Genomic DNA, 23,737 nt, shown 5'->3' with positions numbered 1-23,737 from the left:
GATGTTGATGAAGTGTTTCTTGAAACATTGAAAATAGAAAAGCACATATCAGTAAATATAATACCACCAAGAAGAATGTCCAGTGGATAAATAGTAAATGTATTTTGAAGTAATAGATTGAGACTTCTTAATTGATGTTAGAGAACATTAATGAAAGCTCTGTGAAATTTATCACCAGGAGAAAGAATTATACCAAACCACAAAGCCCTTAAATGAGACCCTAGAGAATGCAGAACATGCATTACAAGCGTTTACAATCCAGATAGAAATGAAAAGTTGATATTTTCCAGTTATGTGCACAGTACTAGAATCAGGGATGAATCTGATGCCTCTTTGGGGAGTTAACATTAATTGCAGATAGCTTCACAGGTTTGAAGGATATGCTAATTAGCAATCTGATCAATAAAGGAGACCAGCTATAGTTAACATCCTCTGTACAAGGACAGAGTATATGGAAACACTAAAAAAATCAAGCTACAATATTGGGTGGCGAGTAGGTACACGTGGTGAAGTGAAAGAGAGAAGGTAGAAAAAGAGAAATAGCTGTTGAATCTCTTTAGAAGTTCCAGGTATTAATTCCAAGCAGTGGCAATAAAGGGTTTTTTTTTTTCTGGTTGGCTGCCGGTGACTAGCAGAGTTGTGCAGGAGTCGGTGCTGGGACCGACTGCTACTCTTCACTTCGTATATTAATGATTTGGATAAGAGGACTGAAGGCTTTGTGGCCAAATTTGCAGATGATATGAAAATAGGTGGAGGGGCAGGTAGTGTAGAGAAAGCAGGGACTCTGCTGAAGGACTTGGACAGGTTGGGAGAGTGGGCAGAGAATTGTCAGGTGGAATATAGTGTAGCAAAATGTGGAGACATGCATTTTGGTAGTAGAAATAAAGACAGACTATTTTCTAAATGGGGAGAGAATCCAGAAATTGGAGGTGCAAAGGGACTTGGGAATGCTGGTGCAAGATTCCTAAAATGTTAATTTGCCAGTCGAAGAGGTAGTAAGGAAGGCAAATGCAATCATAGCATTTATTTCAAGAGGGCTAGAATACAAAAAGAGTGACATAATGCTGAGGTTTTATAAGGCACTGGTCAGGCCACATTTGGAGTATTGTGAGCAATTTTGGGCACTATATTTGAGGGAGGATGTGCTGGCCTGAGAGTGGGTCCAGAGGAGATTGGGGAGGATGTTTCCACTAGTGGGTGAGTCCAGGACTAAAGGTCATAGCCTCATAATTAAAGGATATTCTTTTAGAAAGGAGATGAGGAGGAATCTCTTTACTCAGAGGGTGATGAATCCGTGGAATTTTTGCCACAGAAGGATGTGGAGGCTAAATCAATGGATATTTTTAAGGCGGAGATAGATAGATTCTTGATTAGTGTGGGTGCCTGGGGTTATGCAGAGAAGCCAGGAGAGTGGGGTTAGGAGGGAGAAATAGATCAGCCGTAATTGAATGGCAGAGCAGACCTGATGGGCTGAATGGCATAATTCTGCTCCTCGCACTTATGACCTTATGACCATTGAGGTAACATGAGTTTGGAGAAAAAGTTTGCAAGATGAGGATTGGAAAGTATTATCTAAAAACAGTGCACCAAGGTTCATGGAGCAGATATCAGTTATGCAGTAACAGACTGGATCAGATTGAACTTATCTGATAGCAGATTATTTCAGTCTTTCAGAAGAAATATCCATGAAATTCATCAACACCCTGGGGAACAAGCAACATTTCTATATAATCCGTGAGCAATAAGTAACATCTTCCTTATACAAGCTGTCAATTTCAATACCATGCCCAAAGTTTAGTTTAGAGATACAGCGCGGAAACAGGCCCTTCAGCCCACCAAGTCTGCACCGACCAGCGACCACTGCACACACTGGGGACAATTTACAATTTTACCAAGCCAATTATCCTTCAAACCTGTACGCTTTTGGAGTGTGAGAGGAAACCAGAGCACCTGGAGAAAACCCATGCAGGTCATGGGGAGAACATACAAACTCCATACAGACAGCATTCATAGTCAGGATGGAACCTGTGTCTCTGGCTCTGTAAGACAGCAACTAACGCTGCACCACCCATGCTGCCCTAGGTTACGAGATGCGACGATGGTCTGTTGCCTGCCTGATGCTAGGGTTCAGGATGTCATGAGCTGAATTCCAAACATCCTTGAGAGGGAAGGTGAACAGCCGGCAGTAGTTGTACTCGTGGGCACAAACGACATCAGGAAGAAGAGGAAGGAGGTTCTCCAACATGACTTCAGAGAGTTGGGAAGAAGACTGAAATGCCGGACTTCTAGGGTGGTTATCTCTGGATTGCTTCCAGTACCTCGTGCTAGTGAGGACAGGAACAGGGAGATAGGGGGTCTGAATGTGTGGCTGAGGGGCTGGTGCAGGGAGCAAGGATTTAGATTTATAGACCACTGGGATCTCTTCTGGGGATGGGGTGACCTGTACAAAAGGAACGGGTTACACCAATTGGAGGGGGACCGATATTCTGGCAGGCAGGTTTGCTAGGGCTACACATGTGGGTTTAAACTAAATAGTGGGGGGGGGGGGGGGGGGGGGGGGGGGATTGACAAATTGGGAGTATAAAGATGGAGTTGAAAGGGAAGTGGTTGCAGGCAAAATTACAAAAGTTCTCGAAATAAAGCGAAAGAAAGCTCGAGAATGTACAACAGAGTAAGGTCAGGGCCAATTGCGAGCGGTTCGAGGGGGGAAGTGAATACGGAGGTCAAAGTGCTGTATATGAATGCACGACGTATAAGGAGTAGATCGGAGGTGTCAGTGTTGCAGTTGAATAAAGGGGACTATGGGGCCATGAGGGAGGAGCTGGCCAAAGTTAACTGGAAAGATACACTAGCAGGGATGACAGTGGAACAAAAATGGCAGGTGTTTCTAGGAATAATACAGAAGGTGCAGGATCAGTTAATTCCAAGGAGGAAGAAAGATTCCAAGGGGAGAAAGGGACGACGATGGCTGACGAGGGACGTCAGTGCCAGTATAAAATTAAAGCAAAGAAGTACAACGTAGCAAAGATGAGCAGGAAGCAAGAGGATAGGGTAATGTTTCAAGAACAACAGAAGATAACTAAAAAGACAATACGGGGAGAAACGATGAAGTACGAAGGTAAACTAGCCAAGAATATAAAGCAGGATAGTAAAAGCTTCTTTAGGTATGTGAAGAGGAAAAAATTAGTTAAGACCAAAGTTGGACCCCTGAAGACCGAAAAAGGTGAATTTATTATGGGGAGCAAGGAAATGGCAGATGAGTTGAAAAGGTACTCTAGAAATCGTGGATGATAATTTTCCAATGTTCTATAGACTTAGGATCAGTTCCTGTGGATTGGAGGGTAGCTAATGATATCCCACTTTTTAAGAAAGGCGGGAGAGAGAAAACAGGGAATTATAGACCAGTTAGCCTGACATCGGTGGTGGGGAAGATGTTGGAGTCAATTATAAAAGATGAGATAGCCAAACATTTGGATAGCAGTAACAGGATCGGTCCGAGTCAGCATGGATTTACGAAGGAGAAATCATGCTTGACTAATCTTCTGGAATGTTTTGAAGATGTAACTAGGAAAATGGACAAGGGAGAGCCAGTGGATGTAGTGTACCTGGACTTTCAGAAAGCATTTGATAAGGTCCCACATAGAAGATTAGTGGGCAAAATTAGGGCGCATGGTATTGGGGGTAGAGTGCTGACATGGATAGAGAAGTGGTTGGCAGACAGGAAACAAAGAATAGGGATTAACGGGTCCCTTTCACAATGGCAGGCAGTGACTAGTGGGGTACCGCAAGGCTCGGTGCTGGGACCGCAGCTATTTACAATATACATCAATGATTTGGATGAAGGGATTCAAAGTATCATTAGCAAATTTGCAGATGACACAAAGCTGGGTGGCAGTGTGGACTGTGAGGAGGGTGCTATGAGAATGCACTGTGACTTGGACAGGTTGGGGAAGTGGGCAGATACATGGCAGATGAAGTTTAATGCGGATAAATGTAAGGTTATCCACTTTGGTAGCAAAAACAGGAAGGCAGATTACTATCTAAATGGCGTAGTTGGGAAAAGTGGAAGTACAACGGGATCTGGGGGTCCTTGTACATCAGTCTATGAAAGTAAGCATGCAGGTACAGCAGGCAGTGAAGAAAGCGAATGGCATGTTGGCCTTTATAACAAGAGGAATCGAATATAGGGGCAAAGAGGTCCTTCTGCAGTTGTACAAAGCCCTAGTGAGACCACACCTGGCGTATTGTGTGCAGTTTTGGTCCCCTAATTTGAAGAAGGACTTTCTTGCTATTGAGGGAGTGCAGCGTATGTTTACAAGGTTAATTCCTGGGATGGCGGGACTGTCATATGCTGAGAGAATGGAGCAGCTGAGCTTGTACACTCTGGAGTTTAGAAGGATGAGAGGGGATTGAAGCATATAAGATTGTTAAGGGCTTGGACACGCTAGAGGCAGGAAACATGTTTCCAATGTTGGGGGAGTCCAGAACCAGGGGCCACAGTTTAAGAATAAGGAGGAAACACTTTTTCACACAGAGAATGATGAGTCTGTGGAATTCTCTGCCTCGGAGGGCGGTGGAGGCAGGTTCTCTGGATACTTTCAAGAGAGAGCTAGATAGGGCTTAAAAATAGCGGAGTCAGGGGATAAGGGGAGAAGGCAGAAACTGATTTGGGATGATCAGCCTTGATCACATTGAATGGCGGTGCTGGCTCGAAGGGCCGAATGGCCTACTCCTGCACTTATTGTCTATTGTTACCATGGATTTTTTTTGTTAAACCCACAAAAAGTGACTGGACTGGTCTGGTGGGAGTAGTAGTAGTAGTAGTAGTAGTAGTGGTAGTAGCAGCAGCAGATGCAGATTCAATTGCTGTGTTAGAAAAGTATCCAGAAGTAAAGGGTTTTCAGCTCCATTGTAACAATGACCCTGGAACAGGACCAGCTATATTAATTTATACAGAAATGGCACACTCAATGTGCCGAACAACTTCCTTCTGTGGTGTAACTATTCTGATATTCTGAAAATTCTATCATAGATTTTGAAAATATTTTGATGTTAATTTCAGCAAGCTTCAGCCCATCTGAGAGGGCTGAGTGTATCACTCAGCTGCCTAAGAAAAATGTGCAACAGCGCTGGTCGGATGCTCACAACCAAGAAATTCAGAAGGAAGTCACAGCAGAGGCTGAATCATGATAGTTTGATGATTATAAGCTGTAAATAGAGGCAAGCACCTCAGAAAAAAGGCCTTGAAGCAACAGTCTTGCAAAAGGGTACATTGACAACATGCACAAGTAGATCCGACAGATACATTATGCAGAGACTTGGAAGTTGCTTGCAGTGACCTTTGGACCATAGACGTTTCACCCCCTTAACTGTGGGAAAACTGTGAACGTGCATGGGGATCTTAATCCAATTAAGATCATTGCTAGTAATCCCCTCCACAGAGCATCAAAGAGAGTGCAGTAAAAACCATTCAGTGGACATAGGTATACAATAAAGGCTTGGTACCATCCAAACAAAGATGTGTGTAGCTGAAATGTTTAGCAGGGCTTCATCAAGGTCACAGAAAATGCCAAGAATAGAGTTTAACCGAATACAAGCTATATTTCTTTCTCTTCACCAGTGACGTAGGAAACTGAGGCTGCAGCAAGACAAGATGATGCAATACAATGAGTGACTCAGGCAGAATGAGACAGATGGGAGGTCAAACTTGTCCTTAGACCATGCTGCAATGCGAGAGATGAACTCGACACTCAAGGCATTCTGATCTTCAGAGGTAAAAGTGCAATTGTTTTCTCGTCTTCACTCCACACAAGTGGATGCGACAAATTGCTTCCGTTGTGAGAAATTGTGAGGAATAGCCGCTATGAATTCTAGATGAATGGGGAAATCATAGACCATTAGGAGAAAAACTAATCCTACAAATCTCCGGAAAGGATCCAACCTAGATTTATCACTATCAAGTGTTATCCAGTGGCTGGCAAAATATATGTCAGATCCATTTCGCATGGATGGAAAACTTATTTAACCCCTGTTAATTAATTTCAAATTTCTTGGACAAAAAACTTCTTGGAAAAAACTCAGTTTCAACAATGATTTGTAAGGGCAGCTTGCTGTTCCTCTGTTCTCTCTTTTGGTTAAAATTCAATTTTTCGTCTAATCTCTAATTTCCAGGGCATATTCTACACATTATCTTAAATAAAGACATAATGCATGTCAGTCTTCTGAATTAATATCTCTGCTATTTTTTTCTTTGGATTTGTTTACATGTAATTCATTTGGGCACTGAGTTTCATTGAATTATTATTATTTTTTATTTTAAATGCTCAATATATCATCATCCAATGTCATGCCCACCTGATATATTATTTATATCCATCCCAACCCTTTATTACTGTCGTGGCTATCAAACTATTTATGTACACGGATCATCTAATTTCATGATTTTGTATTACTTTCCTTATGACTTTCTTGTTAACTTCTTTCTGAATATATCCACGTTTTATTTATCATGCACACCTCTGTTGTCTCTGTCCTGAATGCTACTCTCTTTCCATTCTCTCTTGTTTCTTTGGCTTTGTTCATCCATAGACTTTCATTGGTGCTGTTTTTGTTTCCTTTTAGAAAAATATAGTTTTCCCGCACTTTGTTCACAACATTTTAATTTTTTCCCATGGATATCTATATTGTTGTTTGTCAATATTGTTGCTACTCAAAATCAACATTTCTTTAATTTATTAATCCTGTTTTCATCACAGTTACATCCTTCTCTGTTCTAAGCCTGGTGTCTCTTTATTATCCAGATGTTACCCTTAAGTTAAGTTAAGTTACCACCTCATATTTGTGCAGATAAATTTAATAGTTTTTGATCCCTTGTCCATTGTCTTATTCTATGTGGATTCTATTTGGTATTTATTACTGGTAAATCCTATTTTAGTACTGCCATTGTTATTCCTAATAACTACTGCTACTCCACTTTTCAATTTTACCTGATGTAATTTATACCCTAATGTGGCAAATCAAAGCAGCCCAAATGTCCATTCAAAAAGAGCGCTTGAGCACAACAGCTTCACATCTTCAGTGAAAGATAAGACCATTCGAAATCTAGATTAATTTACATGCTTAAGTCAGGTGAGTGTCAAGAGATAACTAATCTGAATCACCGAAAAATGAAATCGAGATGGAAGGGTCTCATAACAAATGACAGATTCTCAGGAATTTAGGACGTGCAGAATAAACAACATTAAGAAAAATGGTCTACCTGTGCTTCTCAGGTGAGATAGGGCACATGACAACAAATTTAGAGGCAATGATATACAAGGATCTGTTGTCAATGTGTTTCTTTTCCTAGCAATAAGATTTTCATGAACTTTATTTAAATTGGTCTCAAATCTGTTATTGCTCCTGGACCTTTGGGAGAACCAATGAGTTTCCTCCTATAATGGAAGAGGAGGAGTGCCAAGAGCAGGTTGACAGACATGTCAGGCTACAGGGTGGCTGCCCTCTGCCCCTCTGCCAGCACGAGTCCTGCACTGACTGTGGTGAATGTCTTTTTTTGGAAGATGACTAATGTTTGTGGAGACTCCCGATCTTAAAAGGAACAGGGATAACAAAGCTGATAGCATGGTAAGATAACAACACTAAGTGATAAACGAATGGCTGCATATTTAAAGATGTACTGTGCTTATATTTAGGACTGAGATTCGTAGATTTATAGACCAGAAGAGAATCAAGAGTAATAAAGATTGATGGGAGTTGACCATTCTTCAAGAAAGCCTATGGATTATACCAGGTCCAGTTAGTTCTGATTAAGTGTAAAACTGCCTACTTTTCCAGTAATAGAACATTCCCAGGAAGTCTTGTTTACAAGCACTGGCTGTATGACAAGAGGAATTCCGTACTGGATCAAATGGAAAAATAGCACTGAACATATCTGCAGCCCACGGCACACCAATAAGTAAAGGGATTGCAGATTTTGTGTCCACTATATTTAATAATTCCTTGGTGCTAATTCAAACTGGAGTCTGGGTGCCCATTCCTCCAAATCGTATTTCACGCTCAGAATCCAGTTTTTGACTCTGGCCCTATATCTTATCCTTCAAACCTGCTCTATGTCAGGATACATTAACATAAATTGTTCAGTAACTTATAAGAATTCAACCTGTTTAACAAAAAAATGTAATCTTCCTGTTTTGCGACAATATTTAACACATTTTTGTCCTCTTCATGACCTGGTCTGCTTTTACTTCAAGCCCACTTCAATTCCATCTCTCCTCATTCTTGTGACATTGTTCAGTACTTTGTAATCTGCACTAAGTAGCCATCTACATTCTGCCCCAATCCCTTCCTTTCTTACCAAACAGTACTCTATACCTTGCTACTACTAATTCTCTTCTTAGTCTCTAATGTTGCATACACCACTCATCCAATATCCTTTAATTAGATTACATCTTACACAGTTATTCTCCAGTTGATGAGTCAAATCATAATCACTAATTGTTCCTTTCTTGTTAACCTTCAGAACAAATAACAAGGTAGCTACTTAATCCATCTAAAAATCCACATTTTAAAAGTGACTTCACTTGAAAAGTACTTCAGTGGGTGTAGTAGCTTTTCAACTTCATGAAAGTGAATGGAAAGGTGCCAGATAAAAGTCGTGTTTGATTTTTTTTTAACTCAGAATTGTTTGTGTTTGCAGTTTCTAACTAGGCACCCATGATAGGTGACCATACCTACAGTTAAGGCGCATCAGAAATTCAACAGAAATGAACGGTGGAAAAATTATACATCATGCATGCGTACACACATCGCCAGGCACGCCACCGCTCCTGCAGCATGGAATCAAGCTCGTGTGGTGTGGATAGCAAGCCAAGCCCAAATGTGAAACAAGGTGAAACATAATTCGGGATCAGACGTTTTTTACCAAATGTATTTGTTTTATGGTTAATATCTCAAGAAGTGGTCAAGAGGACATCCCTGGTCAATTGTCAATTATTCCCGTTCTTCTAAAATAAGTAGTTAGGCTACATTAGCTAGTTCGTCATTATCCTTTGTGCTACACTGTGATTTTCCTATGTCTAATAATTAGAACTTATTTTTCATAGCAAGCCTTTTCAATGCACAATTACCCTTCAGGTATTTTATATTACTTTATTGCCCGATAGTTATTCAGTTACTAGCTAATCAACAGCGGCCATCGTTTAAAAAAATGCTAACAATTTTGTACCTTCTCTTAACGACCATTACCACAACAAGGAGAAGTATGATGAAAACCAGAATTCCGGCACTGATTCCAGCAATTTTCACCACCCGATCACTTTGCTTGACGCGATCAGGGATCACCTCAGGTTCTTCAGTTGTGGCTGCTAAATTAGACAGAAGCATTTGCATGAAAGAATGTAATTATTGTTGACAAAGAAATTATACTTAATTTCACTTCATAAATACACTTTGGAAATCCACGTACAGTGCATAAAATAGTTCATCCCGCAATATGAAATAATTTTACCGTGCTGACTTATATAAAGAGGGTTGAGATGATTTCCAACAAGTAAAGGAGATAAGAAGAAAACATGTCAGCATTGGTAAAAGTAAGCAATCCCGTTACAGAAAATTAAAATCACATCTTCTTCAAATTAAACTTACTTAGCTCAATTTCAGACGATAATGGGAGCTTACACAAAGGTGACACACTTAAAGATAAATTACTTTGCAAATATGTTTTTTTAAGTAACCCTCATTTATGCTCATCATCTGGATCAAATATCACACCTGGATTGCAAATCTAAGTTATTTGTCAAGTTGATGAATCATCTGTGCTTTTCAATGCTTTTTATTTTTGGTCAGAATAATTAATTGACTGCACTTCAATGACATTGTCAGAATAGACTATAATGTCGCTATTATGGAAAGTCATTTTATAAGGACAAGGTTTCCCAGTGGAATTGAATGTTTGGTCTGATCCCTTTAATAACTAACTACCACAAAACAGTAGCATTCGGTTAAAAATGAGGTATCCTGCATTCATTAGTCATCTCATTATCACTCTTGTTAGTACTTAATGAATCAGGACGATGCTGCTACTTATTCATACACACGTAGTACACGATGAAACAAAAGCTGTACAAAAATAAAAAGTGAATGAAATTTACTGTGGGTGGGAAAATGTAATTTAAATCTCCATTCAATTAATTAAAAAATTAAATTGGCCATTATGGATGGCACCAATTTATCATTTGTTTGAGTAGAATGGTATTAATTACCCCAGCATTTCTGGAATGTTGAATGCTTATTGTTTCATTGAATGAAATGCAACCATACTTAATTGCAAATATCGTTAATCATCCTCACAGAAAAGTTTTCAAATCAAATTGTTCACATTCATTTTATAACAACAGAAGTTAATTTAATAATGCTTTACTCATGTAACACATTGGTATTTTGTATCCCTCATTCTCTGTCTATTCACACAAATCATCGTTCTATTGCCAATCCAACTCTATCAACTTTGCCAACTTGAGCACATACTACAATTCTTCCAAGGGAATAATAACTTTTACAGCTTGGTACATCTATTTTTGGATGTTGAATTTGCAGAAAATATTGTATCTAAATTAAAATTGCTTTCCTAATCACTTGATAGGTTTTGCAAACTCGATATTGGAGTAACCCTTTTGTTGGAGTGGGCTACTGTAATTACATTAATTCTTTGGAATGAATAATGTAATTTTTCAAAAATCATTTTCTTTAACAATTCAGCACACATCAGTCTTTTACAAAATTAATTTACGAATTTAACATAGTAGGCAAAGCCAGTGATTATTGTCCAATCTAAATTCCCCTTTCAGATTTGTTGGTGAGGTACTCCAACCCACTGCAGTCTGCAGCATGAGGATGCTTCCATTTCTGCTCGGTACAGAATTTCTGGGATTCGATCCAATGGCAAAGAAATTTCAAAGAAAGGGAAATTGTGGAGAAATTAAACAAATACTTGTTGTAATTGAAAACAACTAAAAGGTGCCAGAAATGCTAAAGAACCAACATGAGTCCAACATCCGGTGGGCGGCGGAGGGCGGAATCCGGTGGGCGGCGCGACCGGTGTCGCAGCGGCCTCTGCAGTCTGTCTGTGTTTTTTTTGTTTTTTTGTCCTGTTGAGGGTTTAGTTTGTAGCTGTTTATCGGGTTTTTTTTTAATGTGTATGTGTGGGGGGTGGGGGGTGGGTGGGGGAAACTTTTAATCTCTTCCCTGCATGGAGACCCGACCTTTTCCCTGTCGGAGCTCCGTTGCCGTTGGGGCCTAGCGCCGTGGGGCGGCCTCCACCGGAACGACCTGGAGGCTCAAGTCACGGAGCTGCTGAGGAGTCACTGTGGAGCTGCTGAGGAGCTGCTGTGGAGCTGCTGTGGAGCTGCTGAGGAGCCTGCCGTGGAGCTGCTGAGGAGCTGCTGCAGACTTACCTACGTGGAGCTGGCCGGCTTCGGGGCGTGGAGAGCGGCGGTGGCGCGTTGATGCGGCCCGGCTCCGGTGGATGGTGACACCGGGAGCTCGCGGATCCCCGGTGGGAGGCTGCTTTGCGGGGCACCGGCAGCGGCGACTTCTCCCGCCCGAATTGCGGGGTTGAGAGTGACCTGGAGGGGGGCCCTACAACGCCCGGCGCGGCCTTAATTTGCCGTGGACTAGCGCCCGCCGGGGGCTTTGACCTCGACTTCGGGAGGGAAATGGAGTGCAGGGGAGAGACAAGAACTTTGCCTTCCATCACAGTGAGGAGGAGAGCCACTGTGATGGATGTTTATGTGAATAGTGTTGGTGTGTGTTTTGGTTCTTTTATTGTATTGTATGGCTGCAGAAACTACATTTCGTTTGAACCTCATGTGAGGTTCAAATGACAAATAAAGGTATTGTATTGTACATGAAAAGAAGGAAATTACTATTACCATACGATTACTATACGATTGGTGAGACTCAAAGCCAATAAACCCAGAGGGCAGTCATGGTGGTGCAGCAGTAGAGTTGCAGCGCTGGAGACCCGGGTTTGATCCCGATTACGGGTGCTGTCTGTACAGAGCTTGTACGTTCTCCCCGTGAACGTACAAACGTACTGCATGGGTTTTCTCCGAGATCTTCGGTTTCCTCCCACATTCCAAAGCAAAATTGTATTTTAATTGGCTTGGCAAATGTCCCTAGTGGGTGTAGGATGGTGTTGATGTGCGGGGATCACTGGTCGGCGCGGACCCGGTGGGCCAAAGGGCCTGTTTCCGCGCTGTATCTCTAAACTAAACTAAACTAAACCTGAAGCTGACATTCCAATGTTTTGAAAGAGGTGAGTACTGAGTTAACAGTGAGGACTGTCGGCCTAACATTTTTTTGTCAGGAAACTGTTTGAATCTATAGTCAAGAATGCAGTAGCGTGGGGGGGGGGGGGGGGGGGGGGGCGATGTGGTGGGCGAATATTTTTGCTCTGGTATTTTATTTAATTCACATGTTTAATCGATAATGTTTTATTATTAATGTTTAATGTGTCATTCTTAATTGTCATTGTATGTCATGTTGTCACTTGCGAGCAGAGCACCAAGGCAAATTCCTTGTATGTGAACATACTTGGCCAATAAACTTATTCATTCATTCAAAATCATTTGTTTGAAGAAGGATCTTGACCTGAAATGTTGTCTATCTATTTCCTTCCAATTCTAACCCACTGAGTTCCTCCAGCAATTTGTTTTTTCCTCAAGGTAAATAATTTGTTAACTTACATTAAATTAAGTCTAAAAATATTTTACTAGATGTCACATAGGGCCTTGTTATGTTTGTACCAGCTCTGTGTACAGCTTTGGTCTCCGGGCCTAGTAAAATAATCCACTGTTTGTAAAAGAATGTCACTGTACATTTGCACTTTGCACATGTGACAATAAAAGCACCATTGAACCATTGCTCATGTTTTAACAAAGAATCACCATACTGGGTCCTGACATGGCAGATTAGCTGTAGGAGGTGAGAGTGACTAAACTAGGCCTATATCTTTTAAAGAATTTAGAAAATGAATGTGCATTTATACATTTGGGTGTTATTGGCCATGAATCTGGGATGTGCAGTCAATGCACCCTTACCTGGAGACTGCAGTATATTTTTGGAGGTGGCACACACTGCAGTCACAGTCCGACAATGTTAGACGGAGAGAGCCAGAAGGCAGAACACTTGCCACAGGAAATCAAGGATCTGAACCTGCTCTTTTTGCTGCAATATTTACGTGATTTGGGTTATTTCTCTTAAACAAAGGTATTAGAAAAATGTAATTAGAACAGGCTTATCGAATTCGGTCACAGATCAGCTCTGACCTCACTAGATGTCAGAACAGGTTTGAGGATCTAAATTTTTATTTCCATAATAGGATTCCATAACTATGGATTTCATAACTATATATAAAATGGCAAAAACCTTCCATAGGAATGATTTTATCCATGCCACAATTCTCCATAAACAAACTTTTCATCAGTTGAATTACTGTAAATACCGCTGACAGTTTATAAATATAATTCCTGTAGAGGGCAGCCAACCCTCTCCTCTTACTGTTAGATATTCTGCTTTACACAGCACAAGTCTACCAAAAGTGCTTCAAATAATGCAGAGCAAATCATTATCACACATATAAAATAACTCTAAAATTACATTTGAAACTTTCTGAATGTTGCACTTCAGCAACAGATTACTGCTTATAAAGGCGGCCATCACAAAGGGTAATCAATCACCTTCAACTGAACGTGAATGAAAAGAACACAACAGAGCATGTAACTACCTTCTAATTTAATGTTAAATCCACCATGAATACTGATAAATAATTGTAAAAGATAACTTTTCTCTTCAAACTTTTTCCTGACAGAGCAAATGTGTTCATCATTCTTTGTTTTCATTTCAGATTTTTGATAACTATATTTCCTTTTAATTAAATTCAACATTTTCTCTTGACCAAAACTAAAGTAATTGCTGGGAAGGAGAATTTTAATCTATTTGCTTTGGAAGTTTCACGGGAAAACGTATTATACCTTTCCCACATCACATAAAGTGTTGCTGAATTTCATTATGCAGTCAATCTCTCCAACGGAACCCAGCTCTGAAGAGAAGCAGTGGTCATGTTTCAAGAGGCCCAGGAGCCGTTGGTGAGGGAGGAGCGACCTCCGTGTGGTGAGTAAAAAACCCATCGCGGGGCTTGTTTCAACAGAGGCCCAGGAGCCATTGGTGAGGGAGGAACCAAAATCTGCAACGTTCCATTCGCAGATCACACTTCAAATTAAGGGGGCTGGTGGAAGCCTCTGATTGGTCGAATGGACCAGAGGAAGCAGCCGTTACTGATTGGCTTGTATCCTGGGTAAGGCTTTATTGTATTCGGATAAGGGGGAGAATGAGGGCCAGGGCAGTTTACTGTTCTGGATGTCAGATGTGGGAGGTCATGGAGTCGGAGTGCCCTCCAGACGTCCACATCTGCGCCAGGTGTGTCGAGATGGGGCTCCTAAGGGACCGTGTTAGGAACCTGGAACAGCAACTCGATGACCTCTGTCTGCTCAGGGAGAGCGAGGAGGTCATAGAAAGGAGTTACAGGGAGGTGGTAACTCCAAGACCACGGGAGACAGAAAACTGGGTCACAGTTAGGAAGGGCAACGGGCAGAGGCAGGGACTGGTGAGTACCCCGGTGGCTGTACACCTTGAAAATAAGTACTCATGTTTGAGTAAGGGTGGGGGAGACAGCCTACCTGGGGGCAGCGACAGCGGCCGGGCCTCTGGCACAAAGACTGGTCCTGTTGCTCAGAAGGGTAAGGAAAAGAAGAGGAGGGCAATTGTAATAGGGGACTCTATAGTCAGGGGGTCGGATAGGCGATTCTGTGGACGCAGACAGGAGACCCGGATGGTAGTTTGCCTCCCTGGTGCCAGGGCCAGGGATGTGTCTGAACGTGTCCAAGAAATCCTGAAATGGGAGGGAGAGGAGCCTGAGGTTGTGGTACATATAGGTACCAACGACATAGGTAAAAAAAGAGAAGAGGTCCTGAAAGAAGAATTTAGGGAGTTAGGTAGAGAGTTAAGGAGAAGGACTGTAAAGGTAACAATCTCAGGATTACTGCCTGTGCCATGCGACAGTGAGAGTAGGAATGGAGCGAGGTGGAGGATAAATGAGTGGATGAGGGACTGGTGCAGTGGGTATGGATTCAAGTTTCTGGATCACATGGGACTTCTTTTGGGGAAGGTGCGACCTGTACAAAAAGGACGGGTTGCACTTGAACTCGAGGGGGACCAATATCCTGGTGGGGAGATTTGCAAAGGATACTGGGGAGACTTTAAACTAGTATGGTTGGGGGGAGGAACTCAAATTGGGAAAGCTAGTGTGTGAGGCAGGAGGCAGAGAATGGTAGCACTCTGACCCAAAATGTAGGGGAGAGAAAAGAAAAAGACAATAAACAGAGAATAAGAGAGGGTGGGTTTCTTAAATGTGTATATTTTAATGCTAGGAGCATTGAAAGAAATGTGGATGAACTTAGAGCCTGGATTGACACCTGGAAGTATGATGTTGTGGTGATCAGTGAAACATGGTTGCAGGAGGGCTGTGATTGGAAACTAAATATTCCAGGATTCCGTTGCTTCAGGTGTGATAGAATTGGAGGGGCAAGAGGTGGAGGTGTTGCATTGCTTATCAGGGGAGATATTACAGCAGTGCTTTGGCAGGATAGATTGGAGGGCTCGTCTAGGGAGGCTATTTGGGTGGAACTGAGAAATGGGAAAGGGGTAGCAACACTTATAGGGGTGTATTATAGACCGCCAAATGGGGAGCAAGAATTGAAAGAGCAAATATGTAAGGAGATTGCAGATATTAGTAGTAAGCACAAGGTAGTGATTATGGGAGATTTCAATTTTCCACACATAGACTGGGAAACACATTCTGTAAATGGGCTGGATGGGTTGGAGTTTGTAAAATGTGTGCAGGATAGTTTTTTGCAGCAATACATAGAAGTACCTACTAGAGAAGGGGCGGTGCTGGTCCTCCTGTTAGGAAATGAGACAGGTCAGGTGGCAGAGGTATGCGTTGGGGAACAGTTCGGGACCAGTGATCACAATACCATTAGTTTCAATATAATTATGGAGAGGGTCAGAACTGGACCTAGGGTTGATATTTTTGATTGAAGAAAGGCTAACTTTGAGGAGATACGAAAGGATTTAAAAGGAGTAAATTGTTTTAAAGACAGTTTGTTTTATGGGAAAGACGTGGAAGACAAATGGAGTACATTTAAAGGTGAAATTTTAAGAGTACAGAATCTTTATGTCCCTGTTCGGTTGAAAGGAAATAGTAAAAATTGGAAAGAGCCATGGTTTTCAAGGGAAATTGGACACGGTTCGGAAAAAGAGTGAGATCTACAATAATTGTAGGCAGCATGGAGTAAATGAGGTGCTTGAGGAGTATAAAGAATGTAAAAAGAATCTTAAGAAAGAAATTAGAAAAGCCAAAAGAAGATATGAGGTTGCTTTGGCAAGTAAGGTGAAAGTAAATCCAAAGGGTTTCTACAGCTATATTAATAGCAAAAGGATAACAAGGGATAAAATTGGTCCATTAGAGAGTCAGAGTGGACAGCTATCTGCAGAGCCAAAAGAGATGGGGGAGATATTGAACAATTTCTTTTCTTCGGTATTCACCAAGGAGAAGGATATTGAATTATGTGAGGTAAGGGAAACAAGTAGAGTAGCTAAGGAAACTATGAGATTCAAAGAAGAGGAAGTACTGACATTTTTGAGAAATATAAAAGTGGATAAGTCTCCAGGTCCGGACAGAATATTCCCTAGGACATTGAGGGAAGTTAGTGTAGAAATAGCAGGGGCTGTGACAGAAATATTTCAAATGTCATTAGAAAAGGGAATAGTGCCGGACGCCAGTGACTAGTGGGGTGCCACAGGGATTTGTGTTGGGTCCACTGTTGTTTGTCATGTACATCAATGATCTGGATGATGGTGTGGTAAATTGGATTAGTAAGTATGCAGATGATACTAAGATAGGTGGGGTTGTGGATAATTAAGTAGATTTTCAAAGTCTACAGAGAGATTTATGCCAGTTGGAAGAGTGGGCTGAAAGATGGCAGATGGAGTTTAATGCTGATAAGTGTGAGGTGCTACATCTTGGCAGGACAAATCAAAATAGGACGTACATGGTAAATGGTAGGGAATTGAAGAATGTAGGTGAACAGAGGGATCTGGGAATAACTGTGCACAGTTCCCTGAAAGTGGAATCTCATGTAGATAGGGTGGTAAAGAAAGCTTTTGGTGTGCTGGCCTTTATAAATCAGAGCATTGAGTATAGAAGTTGGGATGTAATGTTAAAATTGTACATGGCATTGGTGAGGCCAATTCTGGAGTATGGTGTACAATTTTGGTCATCTAATTATAGGAAGGATGTCAACAAAATAGAGAGAGTACAGAGGAGATTTACTAGAATGTTGCCTGGGTTTCAGCAACTAAGTTACAGAGAAAGGTTGAACAAGTTAGGGCTTTATTCTTTGGAGCGCAGAAGGTTAAGGGGGGACTTGATAGAGGTCTTTAAAATGATGAGAGGGGTAGACAGAGTTGACGTGAATAAGCTTTTCCCACTGAGAGTAGGGAAGATTCAAACAAGGGGACATGTCTTGAGAATTAAGGGACTGAACTTTAGGGGTAACATGAGGGGGAACCTCTTTACTCAGAGAGTGGTGGCTGTGTGGAATGAGCTTCCAGTGAAGGTGGTGGAGGCAGGTTCGTTTTTATCATTTAAAAATAAATTGGATAGTTATATGGACGGGAAAGGAATGGAGGGTTATGGTCTGAGCGCAGGTGTATGGGACTAGGGGAGAATACGGACTAGAAGGGTCGAGATGGCAAGTTTCCGTGCTGTAATTGTTATATGGCTATATGGTTATATGTTCACCTATTACAGCATCACAACTTGCACTTTAAAACTAAAATGCACAAAATCCATTTTGTGATATAAATATTTGTAGCAAAACCCTAAGCTGCACGTTGCTTAGCAGGAGCTTTGTTCCCAATATATTTCTTTTCAATGAAGCCATAAAACAAGTTTTCATTTACAGAGAAAAGGACACTGATTGCTCTGCAGTGATCATTAGAAGCTTTTATTACCAGATTATAATGTCTCATTGATTGAAATTCCATCTTCGTGAATTCCATGTTTAAGGTTCTTTATCCTTTCACCAGAGGAACATGCATAAATTCCTTCCAGTTTAATCATGAATAAAATTAGTTTTATTTACTAAAATAAATCACTGTTAATATTATGTTTCTCAGTGCAAGTTAGCCAGCTACTTAAAACAACAGGATGTTGTTTAGTGACAAAAGCACAGCCAAGACCTTGCCAAAGCTGCAAATGATTGCCCTCAGTGACTGACATACACAACATTCTGTTTCTTCCTGTGTCCACCATTACCACCACTTTCATTAAACTAGATGTACACTTGTTTGAAACCAGTAGTTTCCACAAAATAAATAGGCATTAAACCTTTCAAACTTGACACAATGGTAACATGGTAATGACCGGATTGCAAATATGAAAGCAGACTTCAGTTACATATGCTAGAATGAGGGGTTAGTGGAAGCAGTTCTATCCACATATACATTTTTTTTAAGTCACCAAGTTTTATAACAAAAGTGCAATGGTAATATCTCTACTACCGCCAGATGCCCTTTTCTAATACTCAGGCAAGACAGCTTTAAGGCTTGAGGATAGGCAATAAAATGCTATTTATGGTGGATAAAGAGCTCATCACATTGCAATTCTCACAAATAAGAGTTTATGTTGCAAAATATACACAGAATAGATCCTCTTCTCCTCTAACAGACCTTTAAAATGAAGGCTAAACTTATGAGGCAAACACAAGGCTATGTACAACTAACATCTTTTCAGGTCACTGTGGTTTTTGTTCCATTCTCTCATTATTTGATAGTTCTTTAATAGTTACTCAAAAGCAATGTTACCTTTATAATGATCAAATATTTATTTTAGGCAATCTAAGCATTTTAGCTGCAAACAGTTTTACGCCTTATGGGCCAGTCCCACTTAGGCGGCTTTTTAGGCGACTGCAGGAGGCTATGCAGTAGCCACATGGTCGCCACATGTTTGCGGGTGGTTGCCAGGGAGTCACCTTCGTGGTTGTGAGGAGTTCCCGTATTCTGGCAACTAGTTGTGGCCTCATGGGGGGGGGTGTGCGTGCGTGTGTGTGCTCTACTCTGACAGTCGCGGTTCCAATTGCTGTTTTTTCAGGCGACTGCCGGCGACTGTTAAGTTGAAACAAATGTCAAGTTATGTCTGAAAAATCGCCTAAGTAGGACAGGCCCATTAGGAAGTGTAATCATTCTGGGAGACTTTATTCAAAGCTCCAAGGACATTATGAACCTTTTTTAGATGGAAATGGATGTCATCGACAACTGATTCATCTCTTTTCCATGCTTATCACAACACAAAACAATTCCAGTGATCCTTTAGTAGGAGGTAGATATAGGTTGTGGGAGCAGATCAGGAACAAGGCATTGGACCAGAAAGAAAATACCAGGCAGGCTAATATTATCACTTGGCAATTGTACAAATGGGAAAACTCAATGCAAAAACGGGAAGAATTCCGGTGCAAGCTCCGGCACACCATACCACATCTTCCTCCCCTATACTAGATCAATGCAAGATTGTTTTAAAAGGCACACTCGCTCCCTCCAATCAATGTTTTCCTATTTTGATGGATAGGTTTATTCTCTTTTATCTAAAAGAAATCCAACTCAGCTCAACTTTGAAATATGTTCCTCATGTTTATAGTCTCTTTTCAGAAGGATCAATTGACACAACTGTCTACTCTGTAAAATTTGCTTCTTAGTTTACTCTAGTTTATTATTATCACGTGCCAAGGTACAGTGAAAAACTTTTATTTGCGTACTATCTAGTAAAAAAGACTATACATGAATGCAATCAAGCCGTCCACAGTACAGATTAAGGATACAACATTTAGAGTAAGATATAACATTGCATTCGTAATCCAATAGGGAAAATGTTTTCATCAAACTTACAAATTATAATTTTTGTATTATGGTATGTTAATCCTGCACAGACAATCTTTGGAGCAGTGGCAGTGAAAACTGGCAGTGCACCATTACTAAGAGTTAGTCATCATAAAACTGTAATAACATGTTGGTAAATATCTTTCCCTAAAATACATTTCTTCATTTTTGTAACAGCAGTCATTTGTGACTTTTCATAAACTACCAGATTTATAGATTTCACATCTTTAACATGTCGTGGCAGGATTTGAACTAATGATCTCCTAATTCATGCCATATCAATGTAACCACCGTGGTTCTGCTAATATTCATCTTTAAATAATCATGGCCACATTTTGCTTATGTTTGCCTTTCTTAATATTACGACATTTATAATGTTCTCTATGTATGGCTCTTAATCTTTTTTTCATACACGTGACATGATTAGATCTCAAATGGCAAGTGGAACTTGGGAGACTCATTTTAAAGCTCTGAGCGGAACAAAATTCTTCCAACTCCTGGAATTTCTTTCCATGGAGTTTTCATGTATGGATGAATGACCATTAATGAGGAAGCTGACTGGAGTCTAAAGGAGGAAGGGGTAATGGTAACTTTACATTCAATATTTGTTGAACTAAACTCAGTTAGAACTGAACTAATCTCTTCCCTGTGCGGGGACCCGACTTTTCCTTGTCGGGTCTCGGATGTCGTTGGGCCTAACATCGTGGAGCCGGCGGTGACCTCCGGCCGGGACTAACCTGAGGGTTCCTGTTGCAGAGCTTGCGGAACGGACATCTTCGGAGCGGGAAGAGCTGTGGTGGCGCGCGGCTGCGACCCGACTTTTGGAGTTCGGAGGCACCGGCCGCAGACCCGGTGGACGGGAACACCGGGAGCTCGCAGGTCCCTGGTGGGAGACCGCTTTTCCGAGCTCCGCAACGGCGACTTCTCCCGCTGGAATCGTGGGTTTAAGGACATGGAGCCGGGGCCTAACATCGCCCGGCGTGGCTTAAATGGCCTCAGGACTTACCATCGCCCGCCGGGGGCTTTAACATCGGAGCCCCAGTTCGCCTCAACACTGCAGTTGGACTGCTGGACCATGGGAGAAGGAACAAAGGGAAGAGATAAAGACTTTGCCTTCCATCACAGTGAGGAGATGTTGGAGACTCACTGTGATGGATGTTTATGTAAACTGTGTTAAGTGTGGGTCTTGGATTGTGTTGTAATGTTAAACTGTAGAAATGATATTTCATTCAAACCTTGGTTTGAATGACAATAAATTGCATTCTATTCTATTCTATTCTAGTTTGTCCAAGATGGACTTACCAAATTTAAATGACCTTTTTCCTTCACAAGTCCCAGTATCAAATGAAACCAAGGTAAGTTCCATTAACAAAAGTACTCCCTTTTGGGGAAATCAAACTCCCTTATTCAAGAAAACACAAAAAATGTGCTGAAGATGGCATTTGACATGCTTGCCTTCATCGGGAAGGGTACTGAATCCAAATATTGGTAAATCATGATGCAACAGCGCACGTCATTGCTGAGACCACACTTACAGTAAGTACTGTGTACAGTTCTGGTTGCCCAGCTATAGAATAAAGTCATTTTGTTGGGAAGCGTGCAGAAGAAATTCACCGGTTGTTATCTGAATTTGTACGCATGAGTCATAGGGAGGGGTTGAATGGGTTGGGACATTTTTCTTTGGAATGCAGGGGGCTGAGATTTAAGAGTGGGCTAATGGGCAGCTTTATTCACTCTGAGGTAATATGTATCTAGAATGAGCTGCCAGAGGAAGCAATAGAAACAACATTTTGAAGAGATTTGGACAGATAGGAAATTTGCAGGTTTAAAAGCCAACTGTAGGCCAATGGGACCAGCCCAGTATGCCAACTTAGCTGTCGCCAAAGCTCTGTTTCTGTGCTCTACAGCTCCATGACTACATAACTTTTTGACAGCTCTGTGGGGCAACAAACTGCATTGCCCCCTTCTTGCACCTTGCTGACTCCTTACTATTGAAAGCTAAACTTTAAAAAAATCAACAAACTATTGATTTGTTTATTGGAAAAGGAAAGAAGCAAGGATGGAGCAGAATTTGATTTTGCTGGTTAGATTCATGCTGCGATAGCCAGTAATGTGGCTTAACTGATTTTTGTTTATCTATTCGCCATCTCATTGGCAGCTGAGTTATTTCTGTAAGTGGCTTTTACCAAGGATAAGTGCTTTTAATTTGTAACATCTTCCTATGTCTGCACAAATTTAAGGTAGGGGGTTGGGGCAGTGGGTTGAACTTTGTACTCCAGCACTGTACATTGTCAAATATAAAAGCCTTTCAATATTTTAATTATCAGCATCACAGATTCCCTCAATACTCCTTTCGGCAGTAAAGAATGGTTTATTTCAGCTTGCTAAGAAGTGGATAAATATTTTCAACGGTATGTTTTAGTTCCAAATAACCAGTCAGAAGAGGTGCTGGATCATCTCCATCTCCAGAATACGTTATGAAATCCAGCAGCCATCCACACAACTTGCTCCCTCCACTGAGGAGAAATACTTTGGAAGCAGAAAAGACACAAACTGTGCACAAAGGTAAACAAGATGATTAAATACACTGAACGTTCCTGCATAGCATGGAATGAATTAATATCATTTGAGTTCATTAACACTCAACACTCGAGGTTTCTGTTTACTGTGAGGTAAATTAAGTTAAGGAAGAAATACTGTCACATTTAATGATCTCAAGTTAGGCTCGAGCCAATGAAGTCACGGCTTTATATTGCTACACTATTAAACGTTTGTGAAAAGCCACTGGTTACATTTGCAGCTCATTTAACCTTGTTCCCTGTACTGGCCTGACCTTTCATGGACTGAATGACATTTTTTTGGGCAAGGTTTTTGCCACTCAGTCAATGACAATATTTGTGAATAGTTAATGCTGCATTATGTCTCCTTTGAAAGACACAGCTAAGTAAAATGTAGCGATAAAATGTGACAACCTTTTTTTTCTGGACGACACCTCAACACTGTGGTCCAGATTGCTTCATTCTTTTCCTGACAGTGTGCTGGACCCCCACAGCAGCAGGCATGTCAGCATTGTGGATGAGCTTGAGGTTCAGTTAGAAACTGGCAAATATGATGTTGTGGGAATTACTGAGACATGGCTGCAAGAGGGCCAGGGCTGGGAACTGAATATTCAAGGGTGTACCTCCTATCGAAAAGACAGACAGGTGGGCAGAGGGGGTGGGGTTGCCCTGTTGGTGAGGAATGAAATTCAGTTCCTTGCAAGGGGTGACATTGAAACAGGAGATGTGGAGTCAGTATGGATAGAACTAAGGAATTGTAAGGGTAAAATGACCCTAATGGGACTAATCTACAGCCCCCAAACAGTAGCCTGGACATAGGGCGCAAGTTGAATCAGGAGCTAAAATTGGCATGTAGTAAAAGTAATGCTGTGGTTGTTATGGGAGATTTCAACATGCAGGTAGACTGGGAAAATCAGGTTGGTACTGGACCCCACAAAATGGACTTTGTAGAGTGCCTTTGTGATGGATTCTTTGAACAACTTGAATTGGAGCCTACCAGGGAGAAGGCAATTCTGGATTTAGTGTTATGTAATGAACTGGATTTGATAGAAACATAGAAATTAGGTACAGGAGTAGGCCATTTCGGCCCTTCGAGCCTGCACCACCATTCAATATGATCATTGCTG

The 23,737-nt window shown here is 41.3% G+C and overlaps 1 protein-coding gene across 4 annotated transcripts in view; it reads right to left on the bottom strand.

Annotated features, from left to right (window-relative positions):
* Positions 1-23,737, bottom strand: part of ptprk (protein tyrosine phosphatase receptor type K) — a 570,756-nt gene that overhangs the window by 78,360 nt on the left and 468,659 nt on the right. For all 4 annotated transcript variants that reach the window (XM_055635637.1, XM_055635639.1, XM_055635640.1 and 1 more), the window contains exon 14: positions 9,224-9,362. In XM_055635637.1, coding sequence (XP_055491612.1) covers positions 9,224-9,362 — 139 coding nt within the window. The remainder of the gene's footprint in view (positions 1-9,223; positions 9,363-23,737) is intronic.

Source organism: Leucoraja erinacea, chromosome 5, assembly GCF_028641065.1.
Source record: "Leucoraja erinacea ecotype New England chromosome 5, Leri_hhj_1, whole genome shotgun sequence".
NCBI classification, from domain to species: domain Eukaryota; kingdom Metazoa; phylum Chordata; class Chondrichthyes; order Rajiformes; family Rajidae; genus Leucoraja; species Leucoraja erinaceus.
Note: the sequence above shows the minus strand (reverse complement) of the source record. Positions and strands in the feature narration are given on the sequence as shown.